At 33.7% G+C, this 23,692-nt stretch overlaps 4 protein-coding genes across 4 annotated transcripts in view; 1 reads left to right on the top strand and 3 right to left on the bottom strand.

Annotated features, from left to right (window-relative positions):
• Positions 1 to 1,251: 1,251 nt before the first annotated feature.
• Positions 1,252 to 7,204, bottom strand: LOC111717996 (splicing factor 3A subunit 2). Its single transcript, XM_023493465.1, has 8 exons — positions 7,061 to 7,204; positions 6,920 to 6,991; positions 5,453 to 5,557; positions 4,055 to 4,156; positions 3,720 to 3,776; positions 2,403 to 2,522; positions 1,802 to 1,858; positions 1,252 to 1,599 (listed from the first exon to the last, which is right to left on the bottom strand). The coding sequence occupies exons 1-8, from the start codon at positions 7,184 to 7,186 to the stop codon at positions 1,363 to 1,365; spliced, it is 876 nt and encodes a 291-aa protein (XP_023349233.1). The 5' UTR covers positions 7,187 to 7,204; the 3' UTR covers positions 1,252 to 1,362.
• Positions 7,203 to 11,374, bottom strand: LOC111718059 (translation initiation factor IF-2). Its single transcript, XM_023493551.1, has 8 exons — positions 11,282 to 11,374; positions 11,101 to 11,153; positions 10,353 to 10,426; positions 9,520 to 9,722; positions 9,175 to 9,355; positions 8,500 to 8,557; positions 7,523 to 7,696; positions 7,203 to 7,418 (listed from the first exon to the last, which is right to left on the bottom strand). The coding sequence occupies exons 1-8, from the start codon at positions 11,328 to 11,330 to the stop codon at positions 7,365 to 7,367; spliced, it is 846 nt and encodes a 281-aa protein (XP_023349319.1). The 5' UTR covers positions 11,331 to 11,374; the 3' UTR covers positions 7,203 to 7,364.
• LOC111717985 (dehydrodolichyl diphosphate synthase complex subunit DHDDS) lies at positions 11,335 to 21,035 on the bottom strand. Its single transcript, XM_023493455.1, has 10 exons — positions 21,009 to 21,035; positions 20,786 to 20,865; positions 19,591 to 19,688; positions 18,837 to 18,912; positions 18,342 to 18,436; positions 17,164 to 17,275; positions 14,352 to 14,440; positions 13,903 to 13,959; positions 12,749 to 12,813; positions 11,335 to 12,264 (listed from the first exon to the last, which is right to left on the bottom strand). The coding sequence occupies exons 1-10, from the start codon at positions 21,018 to 21,020 to the stop codon at positions 12,058 to 12,060; spliced, it is 891 nt and encodes a 296-aa protein (XP_023349223.1). The 5' UTR covers positions 21,021 to 21,035; the 3' UTR covers positions 11,335 to 12,057.
• Positions 21,036 to 21,079: 44 nt separating this feature from the next.
• LOC111717973 (uncharacterized) overlaps positions 21,080 to 23,692 on the top strand; it is a 42,214-nt gene continuing 39,601 nt past the window's right edge. Inside the window, exons 1-2 of the mRNA XM_023493445.1 lie at positions 21,080 to 21,106; positions 22,869 to 22,960. Of these exons, the coding sequence (XP_023349213.1) occupies positions 21,080 to 21,106; positions 22,869 to 22,960 (119 nt within the window). The remainder of the gene's footprint in view (positions 21,107 to 22,868; positions 22,961 to 23,692) is intronic.

Below are 23,692 nucleotides of genomic sequence, written 5' to 3'. Positions count from 1 at the left end.
TGTTAAATTCGAGAAGTATACTGAACATAAAAATTTAAACAAAGATTCAAACTAGGTTATAAATTTTTCTGAACTAGAAATTCCTAAAAAACACAACTTTTAAGTTTCTTAAATCAAACCCCGAAAAAGTCAACACGTCTCTTAACAATGCAGTTTCGTTCATCAATACTTTTCAAAATCCCGACTCTTTTAACTCACTCGAATACCTTTCAAGGTAAGGAAATTGTAAATTATCAGAAAAAGGAAATTTTTATTCCAGATCAAGTTATTTTAAAAATCTATCATTGGAAGGAAATACATTTGATATGTCGGCTTGTGTTTCAATTATTATTTCATTATCTATCATTGGAAGGAAATACATTTGATATGTCGGCTTATGTTTTTATTATGATTTCATTAACTAGCATAGAAAGGAAATACATTTGATATGTCGGCTTGTGTTTTTATTATGATTTCATTATCTATCATAGCAAGGAAATATATTTGATATGTCGGCTTGTGTTTTTATTATGATTTTATTATCTATTATTGCAACGAAATACATTTGATATGTCGACTTGTGTTTTAATTATTATTTCATTATCTATCATTGCAAGGAAATGGTTAATTGGGAGAAGTGACGCAGAACTCCAGTTCTTGAAGATTGGAACTAAAAACAAATATGAGAAAAATTTTGCTGAAAAATCTAAATCATGGCAAGCACAGCAAACTTAAAAAAGAATAAACCCGAAAAAGTTCAATACTTTTCAACGTTCAAACGTTTTCAGAGCTTAGGATCCGCGTCATTTTGGCTTCCTGGATCTGGATCCGCAATCCAGATCCAAAGGTTAAAATAACAACCAAAACCTGTTAAAAAAAACTATTTGCGTTTAAACACTTATCTCAATAAATGGTTAATCAAGTTTTGGCATAAAAATAAGCAAAAGAGGAAATTAATAAAAAAAATCTGTAAATCTTAATGAAATATTGATGGCCTCGATCCGGATTAATTTTTAATTTATCAGAGCAGATCCAGGATCCGAATTCGGATCCGGATCAAAAAGAAATGGATCCAAAGTACCAGTGCTCTATTATCCCTATCCTAATTGTAATCTTGTTTACGTCATAACTGTTAAATTTAAATCTACCAAAACTAAGTTTAATTATTTATTTTGATGCCATTTTTAATGTGGATTAATATGGTGTTTGCTTTATTTAACAATTACCTTCTGTCCTGGAGTGATTTTAACTCCTTTTTTGGCGCAAAGCGCCTCTGAAAAATGAAAAAATGAGTTTGATTTTTATTTTACTTTATTCTGAAACTGTGTAAATAAGATTGAACAGATGACACAAAATGAACACAACACAAATGCCCCTTCGCTTCTACGCTCTGAAGTTTGGTGGTGGAGGGGGCATTCCCCGTCCGGCACCCCCCATCCTGTTAAAATTAGGGGGTGGAGGCGGGACCCCTGTGCCTGGCGGCATGGGTGGGGGCGGAAGGTTCGGAGGAGGAACATTAGGACGGTTCGGAGGTGGGATAAGAGCAGGAGGAGGGGGACGCACATTCTTGGCTGGATCTATCAGCTTGAAACTAAACTGCAGGAAGAACTCCTTCGTCTCCTGAACAAATTCAATCAAATTTAATATTTGATCGATTATCCTAATATTTAATCCAACAATTTTAAGTTAACTTTGAAAATCACCGTGGAGATAGAAAGCGAGGGTGATCCGAAAAAACTTTCTCCTTTTTACTCATTTTAGAAAGAAATGCTGCAAAGTCCGCAAAGTTATTAAGTTATTAATTGATAGAATTGATTAATTCCTTGTTCCAATGAGACCAGAATCTGCCTTCAGATTTATCCACCTCCCGAGACGGAACCTGGAATTATAAATTAAATTTATTTAAGTCAAATTATTCATTTAGAGTAATTCTTTTGTGAATTCTTTAAGAGTTACAAGTCGTTCGGTTGTCAAATCATTAAATTCTGATGTAATTTAATTGGCAAAATGTTTACGCCATAATTCATTAGATTACCTGTCAATTAGGTTACAAGTCAGTTAGACTACAAGTCCGTTCGGTTACAAGTCAGTTTGGTTACAAGTCAGCTAAGCTACAAGTCAGTTAGGTTACCTGTCATTTAGATTAAAAGTCAATTAGGTTACAAGTCAGTTAGATTACAGTTCAGTTAGGTTACAAGTCAGTTAGGTTAAAAGTCAGTTATGTTACAAAGTCAGTTACTTTACAAGTTATTATTACAAGTTGTTAAGTTATTTCAAGTCATTTAGGTTACAAGTCAATAAGGTTAAAATTCAATTAGGTTACAAGTCAGTTAGGTTGCAGGTCAGTTAGGCTAAGCACGTTAGGTTACGAGTCAGTTGGGTTTCAAATCGGATAGGTTCCTCTGGAAGTAAAGTTGATTTACCTTGAAGGAGATGGTTTCGTAAGGTTCAGCAGCGAACAGAAGATATTGCCATTTTCTGTCTGGGGGTTCAACCTGAACAATTATATAATTATTATTACATGAAATATTGCCATTTTCTGTCTATAGGTTTAATCAAAACAATTATATAAATATAACAAAAGATATTGCCATTTTCTGTCTAAAGGTTTCATTTAAACAATTATCTGTATATAACAAAAGATATTGCCATTTTCTGTCTAGAGGTTTAATCAAAACAATTATATAAATATAACCAGTGTTTCGGATCCGTATCATTTTGATGCGGATCCGGATCCGGATCTGCGGATCCGCATCCGTGATGATGGATCCGCATCCGTGATGATGGATCCGGATCCTGACTCTGATACGGATCCGGATCCGGATACGGATCCGAGGTAACTTTTGATTCTGTGAATCGGATTTTCCCTATTAAATGTTATGCAAGGTTATAATTTATAAACTATAGTAATCCTAAAGTTAAAAATGTCGTCATTACTATTGTATAAATGTAAAAATTAAATTACTAAAGATAATTTTGAAAATTTTTCGTCATGTAAACAATACATTTACGAACCATTTTGATTTATTTATTCCATGGTTTTGGTTAATTTTTGGCGCTACCCGGATCCATATCAACGTTTCCTGATACGGATCCGACCGGATCCGGATCCGAAACGCTGAATATAACAAAATATATTGCCATTTTCTGTCTATAGGTTTAATCTTAACAATTATCTAAATATAACAAAAGATATTGCCATTTCTGTCTAGAGGTTTAATCTAAACAATTATCTATATATAACAAAAGATATTGGCATTTTCTGTCTAGAGGTTTAATCCAAACAATTATATAAATATAACAGCGGATGAATTATAATTACAGGGTGGCCAAAACTTTTTTGAACACATCCGTAAAAAAATCCGTACATTTTCAGAAGAAATCCGTACAATCCGTACAATTTTCGAAAAACAATCCGTACAATTTTTTTTAAAAAATCCGTACAATCCGTACATTTTTTTAAATCAATCCGTACATTTTTTTTAAAAATCCGTACATTTTTTAAAAAAATCTGTACAATCAGCACAATTTTCGAAAAAAAATCCCATTTTTGAAAAAAACACATTAAAATTCAATTTTTCATTCATTGTCTTTTGTGTTCAGTTCATGTAAGAGGGTTTAAACTTCTTCAGCAAGAATCAATCTGTAAAAAATTGGCTTCATACATATATACAAACTAAATACTGGGTACATGATACTAGGTGCATGATACTGGATACTGGATACATGATACAGGGTACATGATACAGGATACAGGANCTTTTATATAATATATTAGAATATATCTCCAGCTCAACCTTTTATATAATATATTAGAATATATCTCCAGCTTAAACTTTAATATAATATATTAGAATATATCTCCAGCTTAACCTTTTATATAATATATTAGAATATATCTCCAGCTCAAACAGAGACCCACAAATCTTAAAACAATTTTCAAATAGAAGAACCAAGTTTTCTCTGTCATCCTTTTAATGAGTCCTGATGTAAATATAAAATTGGAGCATCACTTGAAATTACATATTAATCAATTATATCAATTAAATAAGACTGATTTCTAGTTTATTTTTACCTCAAAGAGAAGAGATTGCTGACCGTTCTCTGGATCCCTCTGTTTGGTTACCCTGTATCCAGGTCTTCCAATCTTCACGAACTTACGGATATCTACTCCGGTCTTAAGAAAACAGAAGATATAACACGGTCAGCCAAAATAACGTCACAACTAGGATCAAAATAAGGTCACAGCTAGAGCTAAAATAAGGTCACAGCTAGGAAAAAAAATATGAGGCAACAGCTAGGGCGAAAATAAGGTCACAGCTAGAGCCAAAATAAGGTCACAGCTAGAGCCAAAATAAGGTCACAGCTAGAACCAAAATAAGGTCAAAGCCAGAGCCAAAATAAGGTCACAGCTAGAGCTAAAATAAGGTCACAGCTAGAACCAAAATAAGGTCACAGCTAGGGTCGAAATAAGGTCACAGCAAGAGCCAAAATAAGGTCCAAGAAAGAGCCAAAATAAGGTCACAGATAGAGCAAAAATAAGGTCATAGCTAGAGCCAAAATAAGGTCACAGCTAGGGCCAAAATAAGGTAACAGTTTGGCTCAAAACCTTGGTTACAGCTAGGGTCTAAATCAAGGTCACCGATAGAGTAAAAAAATCACAGCTAGGGTCAAAATTAAGGCCACAGCCAGATTAAAAAAAGAGTCAAATCTAGGATCAAAATCAAGGTCACGGCTAGAGTAAAAATTAAGGTAACAGCTTGGGTCAAAATCAAGGTCACAGCTAGATTACAAATCAAGATCACAGCTAGGGTCAAAATCAAGGTCACAGCTTCGGTACCATCTAGGTCACAGCTAAGGCCAAAATCAAGTTCACAGCTAGAGTAAAAAAATCACAACCAGGGTCAAAATCCAGGTCACAGCTGTGGTCAAAATCAAGGTCAAACAATCAATCAGTCATCATTCCGTAGAAGTCAGTTAGAGCTAAGGTCTAAATGAAGGTCATATTTGATTTCAAAATCCAGATCACAATATGACAAGAGCAGTCAGTCAAATTATGCATAAAACAAAGAGTAAAGGCAATGAGACCAAACATACAAATTAAGCTTAAAAGAAAATAAGATTAGAACAAGTAGAAACTATAAGGTCAAGAGAGGTAAAAGTTATAATGTGGCAAAAGCTGAAAGGAAGACAAAGGGTACTGGAGGTCAAATTTTACGGAAATGAAAGATTAACTTTGGTCAAAGGTTAGCGGAGGTCAAAGCATGACAAGGGCAAAGGCTAACATGGGTAAAAGGTTAACGGAGTTCAAAGCTTTACAGAGGGCAAAGGTTAACAGAGGTCAAAGCTTGACAGAGGACAAAAGTTAACGGAGGTCAAACCTTGACATAAGGCAAAGGTTAACAGAGGGAAAAGGTTAAAGGAGGTCAAAAGTTATAAAGCTCGGCAAACGGCAACAGAGGTTAAATTTTACCTTCTGAGGAGCAGGTTGTACCGGAGCCTCTTTAGCCTCCTTTGCAGCTCTTCTAGCGAGATTAGCTTGATGTTTCTTCCCTTGGGTGTGCGCTAAGTAGCTGGCCTAGAATTACATTAATTTATATTATTTAGTTGTGTCTATTTATTTCAGTTATCGCCTGATTAGGAGATGGCTAAATTCTAAAATTAAATCGGATTTATCTTCTTCTACCTCGAGTTATAAAGAGGAACAATAAATCTTTAGCACATCCCTGAGACACGTGCGACACATGAAGTGAGAGATAAGAGTCAAATGAAAATACATTAACAAACGAAAGGGTTCAAATCCACAAGTCTCACAAATATAAGTTACTAGGAAGATAGATATTAGATATCGAAAGATAAATTAATAGATAAATAAAAACAGTGAGTAGTGAGTATTAAAAAAGTACAAACAGGAACCAGACCAAACGAGTAGCAAGAAGTTTAAACTACGTTGAAGTATTGAACTAGGAAAAAGTAATTGACTTGTTGAACTAGGCAAAAATAGTTGATTTAGACAACAGTTGTTGAACCAAGCTAAAAACAGTTAACTAGGCAAAAGAAGTTGAACTTAGGAGTAGTTGAACTAGGCAAAAGTAGTTGAACTAGCCAAAAATAGTTGAACTAGGTAAAAGTAGTTGAACTAGGCAAAAATAGTTAAAATGAGCAAAAGTGGTTGAACTAGGCAAAAGTAGTTAAACTAGACAAAAGTTGTTGAACTAGGCAAAAATAGTTAAACTGGGTAGAAGTAGTTGAACCATGCTAAAAATAATTAACTATGCAAAAGAAGTTGAACTAGGCAAAAGTAGTTGAACTAGGCAAAAACAGTTGAACTGGGCAAAAGTGGTTGAACTAGGCAATAGTATGTGAACTAGGCAAAAGAAAAAATAGAAAAGATTAAAAGATAGATAAAAGAAAAATAAGTAGACGCAAGATAAGTACTGAAGAAGAGATAGGAATGATAGAAAGATAAATAAAAGGAAAAATGAATAAATGCAAGATAAGTACTGTAAAAGAAATAGGAAGGATAGAAAGATATGTAAAAGGAAAATTAAATAGATGCAAGATAAGTACTGTAGATGAAAAAAGGATAGAAAGATAATTTAAGGAAAAATAAATAGACGGGGGGTGGGGGGGGGGCATCTATGTTTGAAGACTAGGAAGAAGGATTGAAAAATGTTGCAAATTTGTTAATACATTAAGTTAAAAAAATTAACATTGTTAAAAAATCATTAATTTTATCAAATACGACGATAAAAACTAAAAAAAATTGTGCGCTCCGCACCATCAGGTAAGAGAAGAATTTTTTTTTACAAAATATTTAGCCCTGTAATAAGTAACAACGGGAAATTGATTAAATACTGAATTCATAGATAATCTATGCATATAAGATATATATGTATCAAAGAATTATTTAAATAAACTACGTCAATAGAAAACCTACCTCGTTGTTATGAAGAGTTAAACACAGTTTACACTCGTATGTTCCCAAATGATTCCGCATAAAGTAAGGATCCTAAAAATAGAGAAATAAAAATATTAAAAATTGATAGTTTAACATTTTTAAATCGTTTTTTCTTTGTACCTTTGCCAAATCAATGGTCTCGGCAGCTAAAGCCGCCAATCGTTCCCTCCGGTCCCGATTAGATTCCGACCAGGAGGCGGGTCCACCCCCTCCTGTCTTCGAACCAACTCGGTTCTGGAAATCCATCTTAGTCTAAAACCGGTTTCTGAAAATAAACAACTGTCAAAACCAGTTAAAGAGGAAAAAACTTTAAAATTTAGCAAATAGAATTTAAATCAAAGGTCAATCTTAAATTTCATGACATACTAATAGATAATTCTGTTAAGTAATTGATTGATTGATTTGAGAAATCAATTAATCAATTCTAAACGTTGTTGTCTTCTCTTGAATCTGGTATCAACTGGGAATCCTCCAAAGCCTGAAAAAGATATGATTAAGGTAAAAAATTCAATTTTTATTGATTAAGGCTGAATCCGCGAATTCTGATAATATCTTAAAAAGGGAAAGTTTACAAAATCTTACATAATTCCGTTGAAGTAAACTGTCTCCAACTTGAGGTATCATAGATTCAGACAGAGGATGAAAATCGTCCTTTGAGACGCCAGATTCGTCCCTACTTGATCTAGATTCGTCCATTGTAGACTGGGATTGATCTAATCTTAATTTTCGTCTCTGTTCTAATTCTCTCCAAGGATCCTTGGCAAAACACAATCAATCAATCAATAAATTAAAAAATCAGATACTCAATCAATCAATCAATTTTTGATCAACTAACTATTAATTAACTAATGAACTATGAATTAATCAATTTACTATTTATCCCCATCAATTTATTATATATCAATCAATCCGATAAAATTAAATTAATCAAATATTCATCAATCAATCAACTATTCATTGATTAGATAACTTATTCATAAATCAATTTTACTATTCATTAATTAGTTAACTTTTCATTAATCAATTAACTATACATTAGTCAATCAGCAGTTCATTAATCAAAAATTATTCATTAATCAATTAACTATTCATTAATCAATCAACTATTCATTAATCAATCAACTATTCATTAATCAATTAACAATTTATTAACCAATAAACTATTTATAAATTAATCAACTATTCATCACTTAATCAACCATTCATCAATCAATCAACTATTCATCAATCAATTTATTATTCTTCAATTGACTTATTATCAATCAAATTCTCTGAGTTATCTTATTCTCTACTAATCTCACTGAAAACTAAATTTTCACGGATTTAATCCATAGAAACGTTTCAATTTGTTGACAACTTTGTATGCAAGCTGTACAATTTAATAAGAAAAATAGCACTATATCTTAGATGATTTAATAATCATCTTGGGGGTGTCTTTAAGAATTGATTTTCTAAGGCAAAGAGCGAAAAATCGAACAAATCCACGAAATCGGACATAATTTACCCATAATAATCAATGCAAAATTAAAGTAAATTGAATAAAATATAACTGTATTTACCTCAACCATTGATGGATGGAAAAAAGAGTTTGAATTCGAATTTCCATTAAACTGCTGCCTAAAAAAATTATGTTGAAAGACATCTTTTTTAAACTATAAACGTTGTTTTTTAAAATTTTTTTTGCATGTAACTGCGCATCGATTAAAATTTCGATTTTTACATACCTTGCAGGCTAACGTTGAAATGCGAATATACCAAAACAAGGATTTTTTAAGGAAGATATTGAAGATCTTTTCATTGAATCCCATAATTCAATCTTTTGAACAAAAATGGAGCAAATTAAAAAGCTAAAAAATACTTTCAGATTCAATAAAAAACAGCTTCGACACTTCTAAACCACGTTATTCAAAACATTCGGCGATAAAAATCTGGGTTTTCAATAATTTATGTTTTTACGATAGACCGACAGTAAAAATGATTTCCCCGCCCCCTCCCCTGCAGATGCTAGAATCTTTATTGTTATATTTACCGAATCAGGGGGGAAGGGGGGATTTGGGGTAAAGAGTATCAAAAGGGTAAGAACAAAAAACTTGCCAATTTATGTCTAATTTGCATTTTCCAGGGCCAGAGCATCGAAAATCATAATTTGAAGTATATAATACAACTTAAATAACGTTTATGGTAAGACTAATGATTTTCTTTGATCTAATTTAAAAATACAAATTTTAACTGACCTTGGTGAATTATTCCATTGATTACTATTTTGTCCCCTTAACCCCCCTCGTGGGGAGTAGCCCCCTCCTCCTCCTCTGGGGGAAGGGGACCCATATCCGTATCCTCCCCTGTTAGAGGGACTGGAGCCCCCTCTACATGGGGAACCAAACCCCCCTCCTCGAGGACTATTGTGTCTGAAACCTACACGGAGAAACAAATTTGTGTTACTTCAATAATAAATAGATTTAAGTATTTCATTCTTTTCTATAATCTTTCATAAGTCTCAATATTTTTCTAAGAGCAGTTTTTCTTCAATATAAGAGAATGTGCAATAATTTGAGTAACAAGTAACTTTTGTTTCATTCCTTCATTTCCAGAACTTAGGTTTCCATAGGACTGATTAGTTCCGTGATTCCCATATCCTCGGTTCTGGTTTCCATATCCTTGGTTCTGGTTCCCATATCCTTGGTTCTGATTCCCATATCCTTGGTTCTGATTCCCATATCCTTGGTTCTGATTCCCATGGTTCTGGTTCGGCGAGCCGGCTTCCTGTGACCATCCAGGGGATCTAAATGATGACAAGATTCAAGGATATCCATTTGTAAGATTGATAATTTTAGAAAAATCTTTCCCCTTCTCATCAAACATATTTTATTCGAACATCATTTACTTTTTGCTTTGTGAAAGAGGGTGACTACATATTTTTGAGTTATAAAAAATATTTGCCCATTAAACAATATCTGGCGAAACAAAACTCATTATTATTATTAATCAGGAAAGGGAAAAGCAAAGCAAAGCAAAGCAAAAATTACCAACGAAAAAAAACATGTTTTGCCTTTCAAGGTGTTAGGTAGTTACAATATGAATTCTAAATTTAAGGGACTGTAATCGTTATTTCAAGGTGTTAGGTAGTTACAATATGAATTCTAAATTTAAGGGACTGTAATCGTTATTTCAAGGTGTTAGGTAGTTACAATATGAATTCTAAATTTAAGGGACTGTAATCGTTATTTCAAGTGTACCTCTATGCAAAGAGCACTGTACCGATTTACACCGGTACAATTAAAAAATGTGTGTAATCGTCGAGTAACGAAATAGGTGTGTGTAACCTTATCGAAACCCACTTGTCTTTAATTGCAAATTTAAGTGTGCGCTGTGTTCAGCTACATACAGTTCCTTAATGAATTTCTGCACTTACCTTGAATTATTTATCTCGTGGTTTTCAGATTTACCAAACCTTGTCCAATTATCCTGACGATTCTTCTTTCCCCACTAGTTAGCACAAAATTTCAATTTTCACTTTAAAGTGAGTGTTTACACAATTATAAGACTTTTTTTCCTTAAAGGGATTGTAAGCGTTATTACAAGTTGCCCACCATACACCATGGCCGATTAACAAAAGTACCATTAAAACCTTTATCTGATCAATAATTTTAAAGAAACGGTTGTTCTTTTAAGTTTTAAAATTGATAGTTTATTTTATTTCCAGGATGTTTTTGAGTAAAAATTGTTGTCTAGGCCCCTGGAGACCTGTCTGCCAGGGGGTTTTGACGAATTGTACGCTACCGGCCCGGGACAGAGAAAGCAGGGGGTGTCAGCTGCGCCGACCTAGTGGGGCGGGGCAGGTATCTTCCTCAGTCTTTGCTTTTCAGCGCTTAGGCCTTGATATCTTTGCAATAGTGAATAAGGGTCACTAAAAATTACGCTTACAGTCCCTTTAAACCTTTTTTGTATTATCTCGTATCTATTTTAAATGTTAAATCCATTATCTATCCAGTCAACACTAAGCTTTTCTAAAAATAACTTCTACTGCAAAGACCAACAATGAATTAACATAATCAATTCAATAGAGACATAAGATAAAAGAAGAAAAAAAGTTTATTTAATTACAATAAAGAAAAAATGAAAATCATAGATTTTTGAATTGGAATTTTGCGAAACTTTCCCTTTGGTTTAAACGGATTCCCATGAACAGGGGTAGAACTGAATTGTATAAAACCTGAAAAATAATAATAAATATATTTTTTTCTATGTAAATAATGTTTTGTATCGTTCTTTTTTGTTCAATTTTCGTTTTCAACTTTTCAGCTATTCTGGCTAGACTCCCTCCCTCACGAAAAAAACTACCTTCTGGCTTTTTATCAAAGTTAGGACTAGGTAAAGCGTCATCTGCCATTTTATCTGAATTTTTTTAGAAATATAAATACTAAAACAATTTGCAAAGAGATAAGTTTATAAAAAAACAAAAAGTTCAATAATTAAAACAATCTATCAATAATAACAACTAGAAAAATAAATGTAAAGTTTATCAAACTTAAACAAAACTAAGTGAAAGGCAGTTTATTCAAGGTACCAGAAGATAAAGGGGTTGCAGGAATTATATTCAAGGTACCAGAAGATAAAGGGGTTGCAGGAATTATATTCAAGGTACCAGAAGAAAAAGGGGTTGCAGGAATTATATTCAAGGTACCAGAAGATAAAGGGGTTGCAGTATATTCAAGGTACCAAAAGATAAAGGGGTTACAGGAATTATTTTAGGGACCCAACAGTTTGAAACCGGTTTTTAAGGACTTAAAATTTCTGTTTCTGGTGACCCTTCGTTTACAACTATGAATGTCCGATTCACAACAGTATCCTTTAAGCCTTTATATGATAAAAAAATGAATAAGATCTGTGGATTTTTCAATTGTTGTTACTCTGTAAAAGTTACTTGATAATTTAGAGCAGCCGAGACAAAGGAATGAAATTGTCAGATTTTAACACGTTTTTATTGAAAAATAATTGTTTATCAGACAAAGGTTACGAATCGGACATGCCACTTTATTAATGGAGTAATGACCCCCGCCCCTATCCATGCGGATCACAGAGCAAATCAAACGACCAAATCTGAAAATCTGAGAGCGTTAAGAGCAAATTTGCTCCATAGCATCGGTAAACCTCGTCTCCGCATCTTGAAGAGCTTCCCTGCTACTGCTCCTTGATCTAGTGGAGCTGCAAAGCTGTTTATTGCTGCTGGTTGAGCTGAGAAGACTGTTCATGATGAACATATTCCTCTGGTAGTAGAACACAGCTGCAAGCAGATGCCAGAAATCAAACTCAGGCCAGAGAACCTAGAGATATCATGATGACAATGATAAATTGATAATTGATTAAGATGATTGATGAACATAAGATTCATTTAATTTTGATGCAGATCTGGATCCTGATTCCCCACTGGAAAGAAATGGATACGAATCCGGATTTGGATCAGGTCTTGAATATTTCTTTGAAATTATTTGATTTTTTGAACACAGGAGAAAAATCAAATATTTTTCTTTATTGTTGTTGTTATTTTTATGCTAAAACTTGATGAACCATTCAGAATAAGGAAATTTGAATAATATCTCTTTTTCATCAGTTCATTTGGGCTTTTGAGCAGAAGAATTTTTGCCCCCTTGGATTCGGATCCAGGAAGCCAAAATGTAGCAGATTCAACGGATCCAGATCCGGATCCTAAGAACTGCAATAATGATTGTGATGATTAAAATGCCCCTTATATCAATCAATCTACATTTGGGAATGTACTGGTTGGAATTATATGGACCCCTGCTTCACCTGAGTAAAGTAAGTAATACTAGACGAGGTTTGCCAAAGAAGGAAATCAGAGAGTCGACATTCTCCTGAAGATTGGATTTAATTAACAAGTAAATAAACTAGGTGTGGCCGTGGATTGGATTTAATTAACAAGTAAATAAACTAGGTGTGGCCGTGGATTGGATTTAATTAACAAGTAAATAAACTAAGTATGGCCGTGTAAGTAGTTTCCTAAAAGTAGTGTAAGCATTATTTCAAAAAACACTCCATGCAACGATTACAATGCCCAATTCTCAACGTTAACCTTAAAATCTTATCTGATCAATAATGTGGAAGATAATGTAATTTTTCAATGTTTAAAAATTGAATTAAGATAATTCCTACATGTTTTCCTGCAGTAGAAATGCGCAAGAAACCACATTTGACAATAAATAGATATCAAAACAAGCTCCTGCTCAGCTTTGAGGGAAACCATAGCTAATCGGATATTGCCATTTTTCATGTGGGTCACATGAAATTATGCTTACAGTACCTTCAATGCACAGGGGCGGATACAGGATTTAAGTGAAGGGGGGGGGCAAGATTTTTTAGGAACAAAAAATTCATAATTAGGAAAAAAAATCGCGCCGTAGGAGAAATTTTTTTTGACTTAAAAGACTCAAAAAGAGTCAAAATTAATGACTAAAAACTAAAAAACTAGATTTTTAACTTTTCACACATTATATAGTTTATTAAGACAGATATTTTTCCTGTTTGGCACTAGGGTTTCTTTCCCTTAAGCATGCTATTGAGAAGCTATTCTGAAAATAGGAACAAAAAATTCCAAATTCAGGGGGGGGGCGAATGTCCCCCCGCCCCCCTTGTATCCGCCCCTGTCAATGCAATCACAGCCACATATGTAGATAATTATCACTAACAATAAATTCAGAACTCAAGAGAAATAGAATTGATATATTTAAAGGCACTAAATAATATATACAAAGTATATTTTGTCAAGGGTGCTTCATATTTTAAAAGGTATGGGGGGGGGGGATATGAGTAGTTTCAGCAGGCAAGCTAACCCGCTTCCCCAAAACTAGTTTTTTTTTTCAATTTTGCGCTCTAAAATTCCTGCACGAGGGGGTGGTGTTGGTGGGGGGGGTAACAATTATAAGCCCTGGTTTTGTTTATTGCACCTGAGGTTCTCACTAGTAGATCAACTTTATCGCCTGGAGTTGTATACAGCAAACCATCTTATAGAAAGCTATGTTAATGATTTCAATAAAAAATTCCTTTTTAACAAAAGTAGTAATTTTTTTCTTTTTCTAAAGATTTTTACTTTCTAGGAATATTACAATTACAATTTTAAATTTTTTTTTAAATAATAAATAATTTCTTAACAATACGTTGATTTTCAATGATCATTATCATTCTGTTAATGTAAATTACGCTGTTCCATTTCTTTTTAAGGAACTGAACACTAACCTCAAAGTTTAATTTTCTGATTTATATGTTCCTTGTCGTATTACGAGGTAAACCTTTTATATTTCAATCTAACAGAATTAATTTTTTAAATAAAAAATAGTTACGACATTAGGTTGCAAAGATTAGAAAATTAGAGTTAATTGTTCAGATCCATGGTCACCTATAAGTTTCTCATCAATATCTTGAGATTGAATCTGGCTTGTTTGAACTTTATTCACAGCTCTCCTCACAGCCTGGGTTATCTCCTCCCTATACAGTAGGACATGTACATATTGTACATATTGTAAAGAAGGAAATATACATAGGAAGCGTACAGATTGTACAGTAGGACCTGTAAATATTTTACAGTAGGACATGTACAGATTGTACAAGGACATCTACAAATTCTACAATAGAAAATGTACAGATTCAACAGTAGGTAAGGTACAGATTGTACAGCTAAAAGGGAACTGAAAACAAAAAAGCTTTGTCTGAAGAATGCACCTTTTTATTAAAAATTGATTATCTTCAAATGTACTTTCAACTCAAAGTGCCGTGCACATTTCAACTCAAGAAACAATCAGAAAGTTGTAAGAATTGAACCAATTTGTAAGCTACAAAAAAGGAAGATATATTATGATAATCTTATGAGGAAAAAAATGTAGTTCATCGAGTTTAAGAATTCCATCATTACATTTTTATCCTCATAAGATTATTTATTATTACATCATATTTGTGAGGTTCCATGGGCATTGGGCACATACCCAAGAAATTATAGTAAAAGATAATTCTGGTGAAATCCGACTATTTCAAATTGGAACAGTTCACATTATGAAAGGTTGCAAATACGTTTTATGCTCTTGTTGTGACTATCACTGTTTTTTATTTTTCAAATGTTAAAATGTTAAAAACCATTTCATAAGTAAAAATTGGTTCTTAGTTTGAAAGTAATGCATGTGGTGCGATTTTATCCTTAATTTAGTTTGTTTGTTTATTAATTTCTTATGATTTTGCTTCTTTTTTCAAGTTGATACTATACTTAGACACAGCATGTTAAATGTGCTCTAAGTTTTTTTTTAGATGGAGAGAAGGTATAGTAGTAGGTTGTCTGAATTTACTGAACAAAATCGTGCTTTCAATTACAGAAGAAATCATTTCCTGGATATTAGATCCTAAATCTTCAAAAAAGAGGAGACAAAAGCAGGTTATCTAGTAAGAATCAGTTCGACATCAACTGATGAATTTTGTCTTTTATTCATGAAGCAAGATTTACTGGTTTGTTTTCATTGCTATGGAGTGCTTAAGACCCCATTAAAAGTTTGTGACACTAGTATTTCAATGATAAGTTTTTATAAAATTAACTTTTTTTTGGTTTTGATTGTGGTTTTACTTCATCATCTCGAGCTATGCGAGATATGGTGACGACTGACTCAGACTGAGGTACTTTAAAACTAGTTTTAGCTGTGGGGTGGGGGACAAATCGATCTTTTATTTTATCTATTTTTTTAATAATTACAAATGAATTTGGAATTTTGGAGACCCTTTTTAATATAAAGTGAAAAACAATTAATTGAAATTTTGAAGACATGACAACCTTTCCAGAGCGACTGTACTATTACAAGTATGCAGAGATTTGCAAAATAGTAGGCAGTCTTTGAGACTCGGCAGTTGGATGAAAATGTCCAATGTAAGGCTTAAAGCATTGTCCATTTTTTTGGAAAGGTCAGAATTTCAGAAAATGTTAATTAAACACAGGACTAGGGTTGAGATTTAAATGGATATTACTGAATTAAGGTATATCAAAACTTTGATTGTGGTTTCACTTCATCATATCGAACTATGTGAGATATGGTGACTCGGACTGAAAAGCTCTGACCATACTATTACAGGTATGCAGAGATTTGCAAAATCTCACCAAACTTGGTTTGAAATAAAGATGAACTAAAAAAATTAATAAAGTAGGCAGTCGGGCAGTATGCTTTGAGACTCGGCAGTTTGATGAAAGTGTTTAATGTAAGGCTAAAAGCATCGTTCATATTTTTGGGAAAGGTCAGTAAATGTTAATTTCCACTCTTCTGTCAGGACTAGGGTTGAGATTCAAATTGATATTTCTGAATTAAGGTTTATCAATACTTCAAAAAACAAAAAAGGTAAGTGAGCATGAAAAGGTAAGTGAGCATGTTATACGAAGTAAAAAAGGTAAGCTTGCATATTTAAATATAAAAGAAAAAGGTAAGTGACCATGTTGTTTTTAAGTTAAAAAAGGCAAGTTTGTATGTATTAATGTAAAAGAAAAAGGTGAGTTTGCCCTGTCCATGTTTTCAGTACAAAATAATTAAGTCATTTTCAATATTGATCTATGTTGAAAAAATCAATATAAGGAGCGTGTAAGAATGAATATTCTGCAACTAGTTTAAGAATTTCCATTCTTTAATGCTTGGAGCATGTAAGAATATACATTCTTTCACGCTCTGACCGTGTAATAATTTCCATTCTTACACGGTCTGAGCGTTAAAGAATGAAAATTCTATACCTACAGTGTAAGAATAAGCATTCTTAAACGCTAGTAAGCGAACAATTTTAAAATTGTTCCTCCTGAACCGTGTAATAATGGGAATTCTTACACGATAGGTTTACTACTATGGAACCGAACAGATATGATATAATACAAAATATTGATTTAAAAAAGGTTTAAAGGGTACTGTTGTTTTAACGCAGGTCATTAAGAGCTACAATGATAGGCCCTTTAAATGGGATCACCGTGTACACTGTACATACATGCTATCATGTAAAACTTAAAATAGAAAATCGTTCACTGCCATGTTGTGTATATATAATCAACTTCTTGCCTGTAAATTTTATGTACTTTGTTGTAAAATCTTATCCTATCAGTTTTATGGACATTGAAAAGTATACACACTGCTCCTGTCTGTTTCATATATTGTGTACCATATCTGTACATATCCTCAGACTATGTGCATCATATCTTGTACCTGGCTGTGTAAGAGAAAGCTACATTCAAGGTGGACCCACTGTTAAGCTCCGTGATCTGCTCGGCCTGAGCAATAAGCTGCTGAATATCATCCGGCAGGTAGCTCATGTTCCCTAAATAATGATGATGATAATAATGATATCAAAGATTAAACCAGCAGCAGTGATTAGGTCGTTAAGTAGTCTACCACCTCAATATTAACCAAGCAGCAGTGACTAGTTTGTTATCTAGTCAACCACTTTGATAACAAATTAGCAGCAGTGATTAGGTTGTTATCTAGTCTACCACCTTGATAACAACCAAGCAGGAGTGACTAGGTTGTTAAATAGTCTACCACCTTGATAAAAACCAAGCAGCAGTGACTAGGTTGCTATCTAGTCTTCCACCTTGATAACAAGCAAGCAGGAGTGACTAGGCTGTTAACTAGTCTACCACCATGATAACAACCAAGCAGCAGTGACTAGGATGTTATCTAGTCTACCACCTCAATATCAACCAAGCAACAGTGACTAGGTTGTTAACTAGTCTACACCTTGATAACAACCCAGCAACAGTGGCTAGGTTGTTATCTAGTCTTCCACCTTGATAACAACTAAGCAGGAGTGACGAGGTTGTTAACTAGTCTACCACCTTGATAACAACCAAGCAGCAGTGACTAGGTTGTAGTCTACCACTTTGATAACAACCAAGCAGCAGTTACTAGGCTCTTAACTAGTCTACCACCTCAATATCAACCAAGCAGCAGTGACTAGGTTGTTATCTAGTCTACCACCTCAATATCAACCAAGCATGAAGCAACAGTGACTAGGTTGTTAACTAGTCTACCACCTCAATATCAACCAAGCAGCAGTGACTAGGTTGTTATCTAGTCTACCACCTCAATATCAACCAAGCAACAGTGACTAGGTTGTTAACTAGTCTACCACCTCAATATCAACCAAGCAACAGTGAGTAGGCTGTTAACTAGTCTACCACCTTGATAACAACCACCCCATACAGGACCTTCGCACCCCCCTGACAGGAGCTGACGACCAAAAATATAAATTTAATAATTATTTAAAAAACAAACTTAAAAGTAAAATAATTTATAAAAGATAATTCAACATGGCTTTATCTTGTCAACAAGAAATTATCAACTCCAAAGATAGAAAAACAATCAATTAACATAAAAAACGTTACCTATTATTTTAACCCGTACACCATGTTGCTTCAGTTTCTCTTCCTCGGAAATCAATAATCTGATATTTTTCAACATTTTGTAAAAGTTTAAAAATCTCATTTTTTTGGTCTTTGCTTTTTCATATTTTTCGACCAAATATTCAAAACTAAGCTCCTATTCTAGGGCACTTCTTAAGCTATTAGTTGTTGCTCTGTTATAGTTTTTTCTTCTTCGTGGATTTTGAATTTTTTTTCAATTCTAACCATCCCTTCCCTGGGAGGTCCCACAAAAAATGTGGGCCGTTCGCTTCAGTGGTTTTTACTTTCTTTAGGAACTTTCCGGAAATTCATTTTGTCAATATGTGCGCTTGTAGTTTACTTTAAATTGATAGGCCTGTAATAGTAGTTGTGACTGACATCATTTATTCAAGTGCCTAAATTCGATTTCTAGTAAAATCTTATTATTATTCAAATATTCCCCGTAAATTAGATAAGATAAACTAAGAAACAATTTACCTGAAAGCATAAACAGTAACCGTGGTAATTCCTAAATATCTACACCATTGGAGAGTATCAGCCAACCTCTCAAATCCTAGATTAGACAAACATTAGTTATCCTCACAGGAAAGTCCAGTGCTCAGGATACATTTTATTTGATATGTGATTCCGGATCCTGGTTCCGCTTTTTTATAAAATGGATCCGGATATAAGTCATGAACGTTTCTAAAAGATTTACAGAATTAATTAACAAATAATAGTTTTTAAATTATTTTCCTTTTATGCTTATTTTCATGCTAAAACTCGATAAACAATTCAGCGATAAGGAACATTTTAAAAATGTAATTTTTTTTAAGAACACAGATTTGGAGTTAGAGAGCAAAAGTTTTTTTTTTTACAGTTCATAGTTGATATTTTCCCCCTCGATTAGAATTAAGAATACATTTGTTAATCGTGTTAAGTGAACCAAATATGTATGTTTGTGTTTTTTAGAAAACACACCATCAAAATCAATTGCAGTCATAATGCAGGGCATATAATTTTGTCCCCTAAATTAGGGAAACAAAATTGGGTTCAAACTTGCCAATAAATATTTAATATATCATTATTTCTCAAAAACATCAGAACAGTGTTAAATTAGGTGAAATAATTTTCCAGAAACAAAATATACAGAAAGCGTGCATTAGAAAATAACCAATCGGGTTTCCTTGCATAAATAACTACTTTTCGAAATATGTTAAAGAATATTGTTTTTCTTTCGACATTGATTTACCTTCGGAGTGCCCTTTAATTTTCTCCATATTCTGTTGCCTCGCGAATCGTCTGTTCCCATCCATTATAAACGCAACATGGCGAGGCACGCTTCCACTTCTTATCACAAATCAAAATTACTAAGCAATACACATTTAATGATGCAGTAATCTTATTGAGGTCATGGACCCCCACCCCCAAATCAATTTTGCAACATATGATCAAAGTTGAAAATGTGGCTGCAATGCACAGCCCTCTAGTCGTCCTTGCCGCGGCGTTCGGCCCCCTGCCGTTAGACCCATATTTAGTGCAAGTTCCTAACCTTACTCTAACAATAAAAAAACCTAATTAATTTTTGTTGAAAAATAGTTAAAATCAGGGTCCAAAAATAGTTACTAGGATGAACCAGAATAAAATATGAAAACGGACGTTCCCTTACTATGAAATTAAGAGGAATTTATATCCGATTTCATTAATTAGTAGTATTTAAAGAAGAATAGTTAACTACCGGCAACCCGTACGTTAAAAATAATTGAATCTACACCCCACCCCCATCATAAATACATTGGGTTCTTCCTAGAGGTAGACCACATGACCTATTATATCCATGTGGTACACATGTGATGCATGTTCAAAATTGATGGGAGGGGGGAGGGAGGTCCGAACAACGTACATTAGAATTTTACCACTACATCTAACCCACAACCAAAAATCGTTCTCTTGGAAGTTACCAAGCGTTCCTTAGGAACTAACCTTGATGTAACTCTAAGAGTCTGTTCCAGAGAACGCCACCGGGTCTGTCCTAGAGAACAATCAAATGCCCCCCCCCCCCATCAATTTTGTACAAGACATGACCTGAATTTCAACTATTTTCAACAAAAAAATATTTATTGTGTATTACTTCAGGGTTAGATTAGGCTAAAAAAAAGTCTGGACCGAGCGCTGCGGCTAAGACAGACCTCCAATTTCAACAAAATTAGTATATATTTAGGGTTAAGTCAGGTCCAGGCACTTTCTGGACAGAGCGCTGCGAATAGGGCGCCTGTCGCTGCGGGCACATGACCAATTTAATACATATGTTAAAATATGAGATGAATGTACAAAAAAGGAAGGGGAGGGGGGCCGGGGAGTCCAAAATTTGTTCTCCAGGAAATTACCACGCCCCCCCCCCCTCCTCCTATCAATTTTGTAAATAGTTTAATAAAATATTTACTAACTTCAACAAGTTCGTAAGAAAACGTTCTAGAAGAGAAAACTTATATTCCTCTCTAACCCACGTCATGATGCAGCCGAACTTCTGAAAATAAGATAAAAATAAATCTTTAAATTCATAGAACAACTTAACAGTTGATTGATTGATTATCGTTTATTTCTTTATGCCTTGTTACTGGCATCTTAAATAAACTTAACAGTTGCCTAAAATAACAGCGAATAACCTACACGAAACTGCATTGCATTGCAGGTAGAAACGTTTGAGTTGAGTTGACGTGCAGTGCGCAGAAAACATTTGAATGCCGCATCAACATTTGTTACAAGCGGTATTTACGGCGATCTAGTTTGGGGGACAACAAAACTTATTTTATTTTTACAACTCTTTGCGGCATATTAGCAACTCGTTTTATTTCAGAAATCATAATCATTTTATTTCAATCATAGTCAATCATTTAATCATCAAGCAGTAGAGTTGGATGGAAGTTACGTTGTGGGTTCCCGCAATCATTCTTTAGGAAATTTCCGGAAATTCATTATGTCAATATGTGCGCTTGTAGTTTACTTTAAATGATAGGCCTGTAATAGTAGTTGTGACTGACATCATTTTATTCAAGTGCCTAAATTCGATTTCTAGTAAAATCTTATTTTTATTCAAATCTATATTTGATTCCAAACAACTGAAAAGAAAACATATGGTTTAAACACTGTAAATGCTTTGAATTAAAAATAGTACACTAGAAAAAAATCATAACATTTTTCTGAATCGAAAGATTGACTGAGCGATAGCGATTAGGACAATTTTGTATCAGATCAATTGAAAGACAGAAAGACAAACGAAGTAAGTTTTCTGGGCCGAGCGCTGCGGCTAGGACAGGCTAGGGGGCCGAGCGCTGCGGCCACATGTCTTACATTTAAGAATTTAAGATCCATGTACAAAATTGATAGGAAATCCAATCCAAATCCAAAAATCGTTCTCTAGGAATATACCAAATAATTTGGGTCTGTCCTGGAGAACAAGTTTTATAGAAGGGGGGGGGGCCCCCTTCTATAATTTTTTTATCATTTCAGGGTTAGGTTAGGTTAAGATAAATTCTGGGCCGAGCGCTGCGGCCAGGACAGGCTAGGGGGCCGAGCGCTGCGGCTGTGGCACGTAAGATATTCGGGAAAATAATAACTATGTAAATTTCTAGCGCCAGTTAAGAGATTTCATTCTCCAAAATTTAACATGACCTTATTCTAAAATCTTTGTCGTCTATAATGAAGTTATGTTTTGAATATGTTAGGGCCGAGTTTTCAATTTAAAAACCTTAAAAAATTCATTTTCCAAATTTTTTCTGTCCGTTTTCATGCTTTTTTTTCTCAATTTTTAATAGACGCGAAATTTAAACATTAAATTAAGAAAAAAAAGTCATTAAGAAAATTGTATAAAATACTTTAAAATATGAGCATAACCTAAAGTTAAGTTTTGAACAGTTAGGGAAGATTCAATTTACAAACCTTAAAAACATTCATGTTCCAATCCAAATTTGTTCTGTCCGTATTCACGCTTTGTTTTCTCCATTTTTAATAGACGCGAAATTTAAACATTAAATTTTTTTAGAAAATTATTCAGAAAATTGTACAAAATACAATAAAGTATTAGCATAACCTAAAGTTAGGTTTGAATAGTTAGGGCAGAGTTTTCAATTAAAAAAAAAAATCATGTTCCAAATTTGTTCTGTCCATATTCACGCTTTTTTTTCAATTTTTAATAGACGCGAAATATAAAAATAAAATTTTTTTTTAGAAAATTGTTTAGAAATTGTAATACAATTATGTATAAGCATAACCTGAAGTTAAGTTTTGAACAGTTGGGGAAGAGTTTTCAATTTACAAACCTTAAAATAATTCGACGTGTTCCAATTTTTTTCTGTTCGTATTCACGCTTTGTTTTCTCAATTTTGAAAACCGAATCAATTTTGAATAGACGTCAAGTAAAAATATTGAATTTTTTTCAAGTTATTTAGAAAATCGTTCTTGATAAAATAAAATTAGCATAACGTCCAATTTACGTGATTTACGTGGGAAATATAACTTTGTACATTTCAGAGTTGTATTCGTGTTGGCAGGAAAAAAGCTGAAAATGACAAATGGATTCCATCGGCCAAAAATATTTCGAGAAATCATCTAAAATTCATAAGGTTAGTTTATTAGTTTAAAACCATCAGGCAGTCCAATCGATTTGGGTCTTCTTGGAAATCAAGAGTTATGGAAACCTTAACATTTATAAAAAACAAGTTCGATAATAAGATCTTGTTTGATAGCTACCCTTGTGTCCGTATTGACATTCAGAGCAGATAAGAACATGCCCAATGATCTGGCATTGATCACCAAGAGCTTGTTTGATAGCTACGGTTGTGTCCATATTGCCATCCAGAGCCGATAAGATCGTGTCCATTGGTTTGGCATCGATTGCTGAAGAGTATGTTTCCTGGATTACATTTATAGCTGGCGCGTTACTGAATTATTGGGAATTTTCCATTTCTTCTCACCATTGCAAAAGTTATCTGCTGTGCAAACTTATTGTTCCTTTTATGGAAGCAATATTTGGAAACTTTTCAGTGAATATGCCTGTCAAACCTACCGATCTTGGAACACTACAGTTAAAGTTTGCTGAAACTTGCAACAGCCTACACATACTTATTTTGTGAAGAATTTTTCTAAAGAAATAAACTCTATGAGAGTTCTTTTGCTGAGACGATTTGCCAAGTTTGCCCAGTCTATTTTGCATAGTTGGATCGATATCTGCATATTCTCTACAGTGCGACTTTGGAAGCAACATTTCAAATATCTCTGGCGAATTCTCTCTAGATATGTTAAACAGCCTACCAAGAGCCATTTTTGAAGAATGTGGGCCGCTCATCATTCAAGAA

This window comes from Eurytemora carolleeae, unplaced genomic scaffold (assembly GCF_000591075.1).
Source record: "Eurytemora carolleeae unplaced genomic scaffold, Eaff_2.0 scaffold161, whole genome shotgun sequence".
NCBI lineage: Eukaryota > Metazoa > Arthropoda > Copepoda > Calanoida > Temoridae > Eurytemora > Eurytemora carolleeae.
This window is presented reverse-complemented; position numbering and strand designations above follow the sequence as displayed.